Below are 9,834 nucleotides of genomic sequence, written 5' to 3'. Positions count from 1 at the left end.
AAAAGATAACTGAGCAAGAAATGGGAAAAATTCTGGTTAATGAAAATGTGAATGAAGTAAATGAGTATGTTTGTAAAGCCATCTTAGAGGCAGCAGAGAAATCTATAAAGAAGAAGAATAGTAGGCATAATATTAAGATTGTTCCTTGGTGGACAAAAGAATGTAGCAAAGCAATAAAAGCTCGAAATAAAGCATTTAAAATTATTAAAAGGAATAGCAGTTTTCAGAATTTTATAGAATATAAAAAAGCGCAGGCAAGGGTACGGAAAATAATAAAAGATGCAAAGAAGGAATACTGGAGAAGATTTTGTAATACTGTGGGAAGGGAGACAGAAATTGGGAAAGGGTGGAGAGTGATTAAAAGAATGAAGGGGGGTAAACAAGAGTGTGGTTATCCAGTTTTGAGCTAAGGGGGAATAATAGCAGTGAAGGATGAAGAAAAGGCAGAGATGCTAGCTAAAAATTTTGTCAAAATTCATAGTGAAGACAACATCAGTGGCGAAGGGAAAAGAGGAAGGGAAGACACATTAGTAGGAAATTAAGGAATATTAAAGGAGGAAGAAGACATAGACAACTTAATTAATAAACCATTTAGTGTTACAGAGCTGAATCGATCTCTGAGGAAAACAAAGATTTCAGCACCAGGAAAGGATCAAATTAATTATATCATGTTAAACCATCTTGGGGAATCAGCAAAAGAAAAAATTCTGGAGTTGTACAACAAAGTGTGGGAATTACCCCAAAGCTGGAAAGAAGCAAAAATCGCTCAGATCCCAAAAATTACAGACCAATCTCATTAACGTCAAACGTGTAAAATAATGGAAAAAATGATAAATGAAAGGTTAATATATCATATTGAAAAGGAAGGATATTTGTCTAGGTATCAGAGTGGGTTCAGACCCAGCTACTCTAGACCCAGCTCTGCGCTTAGAAAATGAAATAAGGAAAGCTCAGGTTAATAGAGAGAGTGTAGTTGCGGTCTTCTTTGATATAGAAAAAGCATATGATATGATGTGGAGAGAAGGATTGCTAATAAAACTTAAGCAACTAGGAATCAAAGGACGGATATTTAGATGGGTTAAAGATTTTTTAAACAAAAGAATAATTCAAGGAGGGGTAGGAAGGAGAGAATCAGAAACATTTGAAATAGAAAATGGAACAACGCAAGGGAGTATAGTGAGCCCACTAATATTTTCCATAATGATAAATGATAGTTTTGTGGGGGTAGATAATGGGATGGGGGTGTCATTATTTGCAGACGATGGTGCAATTTGGAAAAGGGGTAGAAATGTAGAGTTTGTGGTAAAGAAAATGCAGGAATCCATTAAGAATGGTCACATAAATGGGGTTTCAAATTTGCTGTTCAAAAGACTAAAGTAATGTGTTTTACAAATAAAAGAATTAATAATGAAATTAAAGTAAAATTGTACAACCAGGAAATAGAGAGAGTGAAACAGTTTAGGTTTTTGGGGATATGGTATGATGAGAAATTAACATGGAAGGTGAATATTCAAAAAGTAATAGATAAATGCAAAAAGGTACTGAATGTGATGAGGTGTTTGGTGGGACAGGAGTGGGGGGCTGACAGAGCAGCGATGAAGGCCATCTACACAGGCCTGATCAGATCAGTTCTGGATTATGGGTGCATTGTATATGGGTCAGCAGCAAAAACGACATTACAAAGGTAAGACACGATTCAATATCAGACACTAAATCAACACCATCAGCAGCGTTACAAGTAGAAATGGGGGAAATGTCACTTGAAATGAGGAGAATACAATTAGAAATAAATTATTGGGGACGGTTACAAGGGCACAGGGAGGATCATTCAGCACAGGATATTCTTAAACCCTGTTGGGAGAAGGAGAAGAGGAGAATGAGAAGTTTTGGATGGGAAGTTCAAAGGAAATGTGAGAAACTACAAGTACATACAGTGAATGTCAGTCCAACAGTACCAATGTCTGTAATTCAACCTTGGATACTCCCAGATGCCACAGTGGATTTAACACTTTTAGAAAAGAATAGACAAAAGATTAACTGGTTCAGTGTACAGGGACGAATTGATAGTTATTATGGTTATGTAAAGATATATACAGACGCATCCAAAAGCTCTGATGGTAAAGTAGCAACAGCAGTATCAGTACCAGAGTTTAATGTCACAAGTGGGAAAAGAATCAGTGATGGGTTATCAATATACACCGGGGAGATGTTGGCAATTCTTTTAGCAGTACAATGGGTGGAAGAAGTAAGACCAATGAAAACAAGAATTTGTTCTGACTCAAGCTCATCATTACTCAGTATTAGTAGCAACCACACAGACAGTAGGAAAGACATTTTAATAGAAATACAACAAACACTGTACAAAATCAATATGATGGGTCTCACAGTACAATTTCTTTGGGTTCCAGCACATTTGGGTGTAGTAGGAAATGAAATTGCAGACAAATTGCAAAGCAGGCGACCAGAAAAACACAAATTGACATCACGGTGAACATTAGCACAACAGAAATTAGGGGAGTGATAAAACAGAAATTGAAAAGCATTTGGCAAAAACAGTGGGAGAAGGAAAGGAAAGGGAGATGGTATTACAGAGTGCAAAAGAAAGTGGGAGAGATGAGAAGTACAAGAAGAAGTAGAAAAGAGGAGACAATCATTACAAGACTCAGATTTGGGCATACTGGACTTAATAGTACACTATTCAAAATAGGAAAACATAACTCAGGAAACTGTGACAATTGCGGACAAGAGGAAACAATAGAACACATCATGGTACACTGTCAAAAATATGGGTCAGAGAGAACACGACTCAGTCAGAACCTGAGAAAGCTTAAGATGAAACTGAATATTTTGGACATTTTACAGCAAGATTCACATAATGAATGTTATAGTCATTTAATACAGTACCTCAGGGAAATAAAGGTGTTAGGGAGAATATAATCATATTGTACGTTTTGTTTTGTTTTGGTTGTTGGTTTTTTTTGTTGGTTTTTTTGTTTTTTGTTGTTTTGTTTGGATTTGTTTTTAGTGATTCCGATCCATCCTCCTTACCAGTTGGTGGCGGTAATGCACCATTTCCTTGATTGCCACCCGCCATAAAACAATAAGAGAAGAGAAGAAGAGTACAGTAGAGTGATCCCAGAAGGTGGCAGCAATGCAACATTGCGGATACTGGCTGCCGTAAAACTCCAAAGAAGAAGAAGTATCCATCCTGGGAACACGTGTTTTTACGACATGCTGCTGCTGATCTGCATTTCCGCACAGTAGACCTATCTTAGGGACGATGGCTCTCCGCGTGTTGGAAATAATATTTTTCCTCTATTTTGCCTCTCACATTCCCATTACATTATTTATTGACCTCCAAGCTCTGCTGCCAGGACAATTGTATCCCCAGCCGGTAAGTAACTAGGCGAAGTACCACCACCAACTCCACCAGTGGCTTCTCTCTAAACATGCTGTGTCGTCTTTCTGTGGCTGTTAAACAATTGTCAAACGCGGACACTTCTTTCCTCCAGCTGAAAGATCTCCTGAAGTGGTATGCAGAGGAATTCAAAGACCCCATGGTGCTGGACCCTCCGGCGTGGTTCAAGTCCTTTATTCTCTGCGAGGCTGTGTTGCAAACGCCTTTCTTTCCCATTGCAGCGTATGCTTTTCTGAAAGGTCAGTTGGCTGCAGGTGTTCAGATTTAACTGGTGATCCTGTTAACTGGTGAGGTTTGTTTACGTTTCAGCACATCGGAACACATTCCATATGTCCGGTGTTGATTCGAGTCGGAGATTCGTCACTAACATGAAAATTCTGATTGTCAAAACTCACAGTACAAAAAAAAGACAGAACTCCAAAAACACGCAGGGCCTGTCCGCTGAAACCACATATTTTCATTTTAGACAATGTGAAAAAAACAATTTTTTAAAAAAGCTAATAAAAAAAAGTTAATATAACGGGACCATTCATCTGAAAGAAAGTGATATTTAAGAAATGTCAACCGAACGAGTTGAGCTAACTGCTGGTGTGGAACAAATTCCTCTACATATGCTGTTGAACTTGAATAAAAGGATAACATTCTGTCATGTTGAAATATGCCACAACGGATTCAGTAAAGCCATTTAGATAAGCCTGAAAGCCTTTACTTTCCTACGTTGAATTATATTTAAACTTGAAGGTTTAAGCACACTGGAAGTCAGTCAGAGCTGGGGGTGCAGAGAGCAAGTCTAAGTAGAGTATTACTAATTCCTATTATTTTTGTGATTTTAATTTGTGTATTTGAGACTAATCTAACTCTAATTACCACCACCAAAAAAATCCGCAGTCGTCTCAGTTTGCACTCAACCGACGCCACATTCTATATTTTTGCAACAAAACATGTTCACAGAAAACGCAGTGAATGTTCTAAAGTAAAAATTAAATATAATAACATGAATGAAAAATAAAAATGGGTCGATGCTAGGCGACCCTCATAATAGATGTTACTCTAAAAAATTAAAAGAAAGTTTCTTTACTTGGTTTTAGCGTGCCTTTTTTTCTTCTTGTTTTGTCTTACAGTTACATTCTCTCACAAGCAGGTGGCCCTCTCAGCAGGCCTCCTTCAGGGGTCCATGGTTGGTTTTGTACGACCAATTGCTGAGTCCTGCCCATATTTTCCAAATCTAATTAAGTAACACATTAGACTTGTAGATTGAAATGATGGGTCGTAGCAAATGCAGTATCCCTGCCGTTTCGTAACTGTCAAAGCAGCCTAGATTAAATTCACAGGTTTTCTCCTGTGTTTATACTGTACTAACACAAGACAGTTGGCTGCTATTAGTTTCACCTTGTGGTTGTGAGTGTGTGTGTTATCATGGCATAATGCGGTCAGTGTTGTAAAGGAAAGGATGGACTGGCTGAACACTGACAAAAAAAATATAAAACATATACACAGTACACAGTGAAGGAGCAACACAAATATATTTTTATGCGAGAAGACTTGATTAACATTTCTGAACAGGTACAGTCTTGATCCCCTAATGTTTCGCCCACTTGTAGACCTAATAAACACACCTTCCATAAGTTCCAAATGTATATGGACATAATTTGATTGAATTGTTGTAATTTTGACTCTGTACACCACCACCACAATGGATTTGAAATGAAGCCATAAAGATGTGATGGACTGCAGTGTAGTTGCAATCACAGTGCATTAGAGCCATGTTTATGCATAGTCCCTTCATATTGCAAGGCACAAAAGTATTTAGAGAAAACAACATAGCCTAAATAGAAGGATTATTTTTAATAACTCGATAGTCAATGAAGTCTAAAATGTGGGGCATTAACAGATGTCGAGTTTCCCTCCCTCAGCAGTCTTTGCTAGACCTTTACTGCAGCTCCCTTCAGTTGCTGCTTGTTGGTGGGTCTTTCTGTCCTCAGTTTTATCTTAACTAAGTGAAAAGCTTTCTACGCTGGCTTGAGGTAAGGTGACTGTTTTGCCGCCTGGAGCATTGTTTTGATCACTCGATGTGTTTCTTGTCAGGTGGCCGTAAGTGGATCAGGACTCCGGCCATCGTGTATTCCACACATGTAGCCACCACTCTGGTGCCGATCCTTGCCCACGTGCTTTTCTATCAGTTCCCTATGAAACCCTACCCCGGGCCCCAGACTCCGCAGGAGCGCTGGCTGCTGGTCTCCATTTACGCTCCGTACCTGCTGGTACCTGTGCTGCTGCTCGTCACCATGCTGCTGTCCTCCACGTACAACTCCATTTCATCGACTAAGACCAATACCAAGAAGAAGAACTGACACTACTGAACTGACTGCTCTTAAACTTTCAGAATTAAGAAGATTCTACATTTCTGAATGTAGTGTTGTGTAAGTTGTTCTACAAAACACTAAAGGAGGAAAATGCCATGGTTAAACCAGCAAGAATGAGGACTTTTTATGTGACTCTATAATTGAACCCTTGTTTAGATGTGTTATGTGCTTTCATCATTGCCAAAGTCCAATTGTTAAGTTTATAGATGAGTCTGTACTGATATTTTAGAAAAGGGTAAGTGTGCCAATGGTGGCTCATTGTTGCCTATAGTGACACTGGAATTAAAAGCACTATGTAGGCTGTAACTACACAGGTCCGAAAAAATGACGGTGCTTCATACAGATGTTTTCGAATGTTTATTTGCGTACTCATTACTCATTCGACACCTTAGACCCTGTGAACTATAAGAAAAGCTTTGTAAGATATACATTGCCGTTACTTTTCTATCTGTCTATCTAGAACCCACTAACAAACAATTGAGCTAACATTAAACAAACCAAACAAACTATCAATCAATCAGTCAGACTTTATTTAAATAGCACTTTTCATACAAATAAAAATGCAACACAAAAATATCCCCCCCCCCCTCTCTCTCACACACTAATTTACTCACGAGCAAACATGATGCAATGAGGAGAAGAGAAAAAAAATAAAACACTAACTCAGAGGCTCTGATATATATACATATGAGGATAAAATAGTTGTATTGGGGTTAATACAATATTTTTTATTAAAAGGAGAATGAATAAATATAATAACATTGAATTAAATTAAGCATGCATATATATATATATATATATATATATATATATATATATATATATATATATCTCAAATAGTAAATAAAAGTACAAGTTAAAAAAAACATTTTAAAAATGGCAACACTGTGCTGCCCTCAGGTCTTCAGGAAGGCTGTTCCAGAGATGTGGGCCATAGCAGAAAAAAGACGCCTCACTATGGGTTTCAGTTCTAACTTCAGGAATAATTAAAAGGCCACTACCAGAAGACTTGGGCTCATAAGTTAAAAGCAAATCTGATAGATGAGAAGGACCAAGACCATTAAGAGTTTTGAAAACCAGTAGAAGGACTCAAGGTATATCTGGTCATGTAACCTGGTAACATTACATTTCAAAATAAATCCCACACAAAGCACAAACGGAACTAAACAATACAAAATTATTATCATGTCCCTTTTCCAACAGCTTATTTTAACACGTTTTAATCACATTTTAATTGCCTTTTACCGATGTATTGACTCAAAAAATTGTGAATTTACGACACAAATATAAAACATTTCAATGAACCTGTCACTGAGACAGTTATACAGTCTGTTCACATGTAACTGGGTATCTCCTGAGAAAAATAATCAGAGCAGGAAAATCAGAAGGAAAAGTCAATGCCACTGTTTTATGCAACTTTTGCTCCTTATAACAATAACTATGCAATAAAGTGAACTAATCTAACCTATAAAAATGTTTACACTTCTCATAACTCAATTAAAATCACTGGAATGGAAACTGGATGTTTTACTCTCTGCTTCTGACATAAATTAATCTGTTTGGACTGTCTTCATACACAATGTATAAAGGATAGTTAGTTAGAGCTAGCTGTACAGTTTCTTTGTTATTACTGACTGTTTTTCCTGGGCTTTTGTCTTTCATGTTAAACTAGGATGTGCAGGACATAGCCCTGTGGTGGATGTGGTCATTCTCCAGTCCAAACAGTTTATAGGAAGTGTTAAACGTCCATGGGAATGAATACATTTGTAAATCCGCTGTATACAGTAGTGTCAGCCTCATACTTCAGCTGGTGAGAAACATGTCAGACACAATGGCTGTAATGCAATGCTTCTGTTTAGTTTGAATGAGTCAAGAAGTGTTTACCGTATATTTAAACAGTAGGTGAGAAGTGCTAATATTATAGGCCTCTATAGAATGCTCCTTTGGACACGTTTAACTAGAATCGCATCAACAGTCCCCTTAAATCCAATCAAGCCGCACCTGTCTTTTTCATCAAGAAAAAAAAAGAAAGAAGATCCAATGTTAAGAAAGTGATAAAAAACAACAACATCCTGGATCCACCTCAAAATTGAATGGCTTCTTTCTTGGCCCATGTCCCATCCTTCCACCAAGTGCTGTAACTACTGGAATCCATTCAGTAGTCTTTGCGTAATCCTGCTGACTAGGCCTGTCATGATAATTACATTATGGACTTAACGAATATTAAATATTTCTCAATAATACTCAAATTTTATTGAGCTCAATAATAGCCATTATGTCTCCATGCGTGTTTGTTGACATAAGAATGAATGTCAACAACAGTCCAGCAAGTCTCGCTGCTTCTATCCTTTGATCTGTTCTTGTTGTTTGATCAATCAATTACTGGTTTGGTCCATAAAATGTTAGAAAATATGGATTTCTTAGTATTTTTTTTAAAGGCACCATGTGTTCAAAATGCTTATTTTGTCTGGGGCCCAAACGGAAGTCTAAACTTTGGATACAATTTCTTTCAGCAGCAACACAAATCGTGGAGGACTTGCTCACATGATTGTGTTCCTTGGGGCACCACCGTTCTAAGAAAGGGAAATGATAGCAAATCGAGCAGAGTAGCACAGTGTCTGTTTGACGACTATGTACTGGTACATGGCATCCTAGAATTGGTTGACAGTGATCAGGGGAGTTTGAAGCTGGAACTGTTCAGGGACTGTGTCAGTTGTTGGGGCTTAAGAAGACATGCACCCCGCCCTTTAATCCCAAATCTGATGGTATGGTGGAACACTTTAATCAGACTCTCATCAGCTGGCCAAATCACTGCATGCCTGCGGGGGTGAGTGGGATGATTACCTGAAACATGTGGCTTTCCGCTATAATACCTCTGTTCATGCCTGCACCTGCTACACTCCATTCTACTTGACCCATGGACGGGAAGCCCGTGTGCCGATTGATGTTTTGGTGCCTGCTCGAATGCTGTGCTCAGACTTGCCTTCTTCTCATGCTGACTTTGTGGACTCTCTGGTGGAGCGACTGGGGACTGCTTTTAGTGGTGCCTGACAGTGTGGTGCTGACGCTCGAGAAAAACAAAAACTGTACTATGATGGAGCAATTCGTCATCAGCCGTTTGCAGTGGGGGACCTGGTATGGTTGCATAATCCCACGGAGGACCGCATGAAACTTGCTCCCCACTGGAAGGGCCCCTACAGGGTCCTGGCTGTGATGGACTCTCAGGTGGGTTCCAGGTTTTACCTAGCATATTGGCTATTCTATGGACTCTGTCGGACAAGAGGAGATTGTCCATTACGATAGACTGAAACCTTGCTGATGCCGGTTGGTTGTTCCAGTGGTCTCCCGGCTTCTCTTCTTCATGCTCCTGTGCTGCAGAGGGAGGGGCCGCCTGATGGGGACTGTGGGGTTATGAAATAGCTGGTTGCTAATGGTGTAGGGACTGTACGTGTTACAAGCACCAATGAGCCCAGCCAGACTGTGACTCGTTTTGAGAGAGCTGTGAGGCAGCCCGTTCATTTCAAGGACTTTGTCTCCGATGGTTGATCAGTGTTTCCCCTAGTATGGAGTTGTAGCAGCGGAGGTGAAGCGTGTGTTCTGGCAAAAAAATTGTGAACCCGTAAATTATCGATAATGCTTATCGATCCGGTACTTTAACAGTACTCTTATAGGTTCTTGTTTCCTTTGTAGTAGAAAAAAAATCCCAAAATGTGAATAGAATGTAATGTGTTCAGTCTGTAGTGAGCTAAGTGTTGCTAATTAAGGGCTGCATAATCGGCGCTCAGCTGCCTAACTGTTTAAGCCACTAGATGTCCCTGCTTACTGAGGCTGATTCAGTATTAGACTGTTGTGATATGTGTGTATATTTGATTAAAGTAAGATTAACAGTATGTAGTTGCTGTTGGTTCTGGGTACATATATATGCATATCTGTTCGTTTCACTTTGGGTACATTATTATCACAAGAAATATTGTGTTTATATCATTTATATTTTTAAGTGAAAAAATTTAGTCACTTTAGTCAACCATTCCTATACACATGGGACTGGAACTA

At 38.8% G+C, this 9,834-nt stretch overlaps 1 protein-coding gene across 1 annotated transcript; it reads left to right on the top strand.

The window, feature by feature from the left end:
* Positions 1-3,176: 3,176 nt before the first annotated feature.
* tmem97 (transmembrane protein 97) lies at positions 3,177-6,465 on the top strand. Its single transcript, XM_035623599.2, has 3 exons — positions 3,177-3,394; positions 3,513-3,657; positions 5,504-6,465. The coding sequence occupies exons 1-3, from the start codon at positions 3,281-3,283 to the stop codon at positions 5,767-5,769; spliced, it is 525 nt and encodes a 174-aa protein (XP_035479492.1). The 5' UTR covers positions 3,177-3,280; the 3' UTR covers positions 5,770-6,465.
* Positions 6,466-9,834: the final 3,369 nt, after the last annotated feature.

The sequence above is a fragment of the Scophthalmus maximus genome, chromosome 11 (assembly GCF_022379125.1).
Source record: "Scophthalmus maximus strain ysfricsl-2021 chromosome 11, ASM2237912v1, whole genome shotgun sequence".
Taxonomy (NCBI): domain Eukaryota; kingdom Metazoa; phylum Chordata; class Actinopteri; order Pleuronectiformes; family Scophthalmidae; genus Scophthalmus; species Scophthalmus maximus.
This window is presented reverse-complemented; position numbering and strand designations above follow the sequence as displayed.

What these genes read in the sequence shown, in the direction of transcription:
- tmem97 (XM_035623599.2), top strand. Translation starts at nt 3,281, where the DNA reads ATGGCTCTCCGCGTGTTGGAAATAATATTTTTCCTCTATTTTGCCTCT. An exon ending in GACAATTGTATCCCCAGCCG is followed by an intron (nt 3,395 to 3,512) that starts GTAAGTAACTAG and finishes TCTTTCCTCCAG; the next exon opens with CTGAAAGATCTCCTGAAGTG. An exon ending in AGCGTATGCTTTTCTGAAAG is followed by an intron (nt 3,658 to 5,503) that starts GTCAGTTGGCTG and finishes GTTTCTTGTCAG; the next exon opens with GTGGCCGTAAGTGGATCAGG.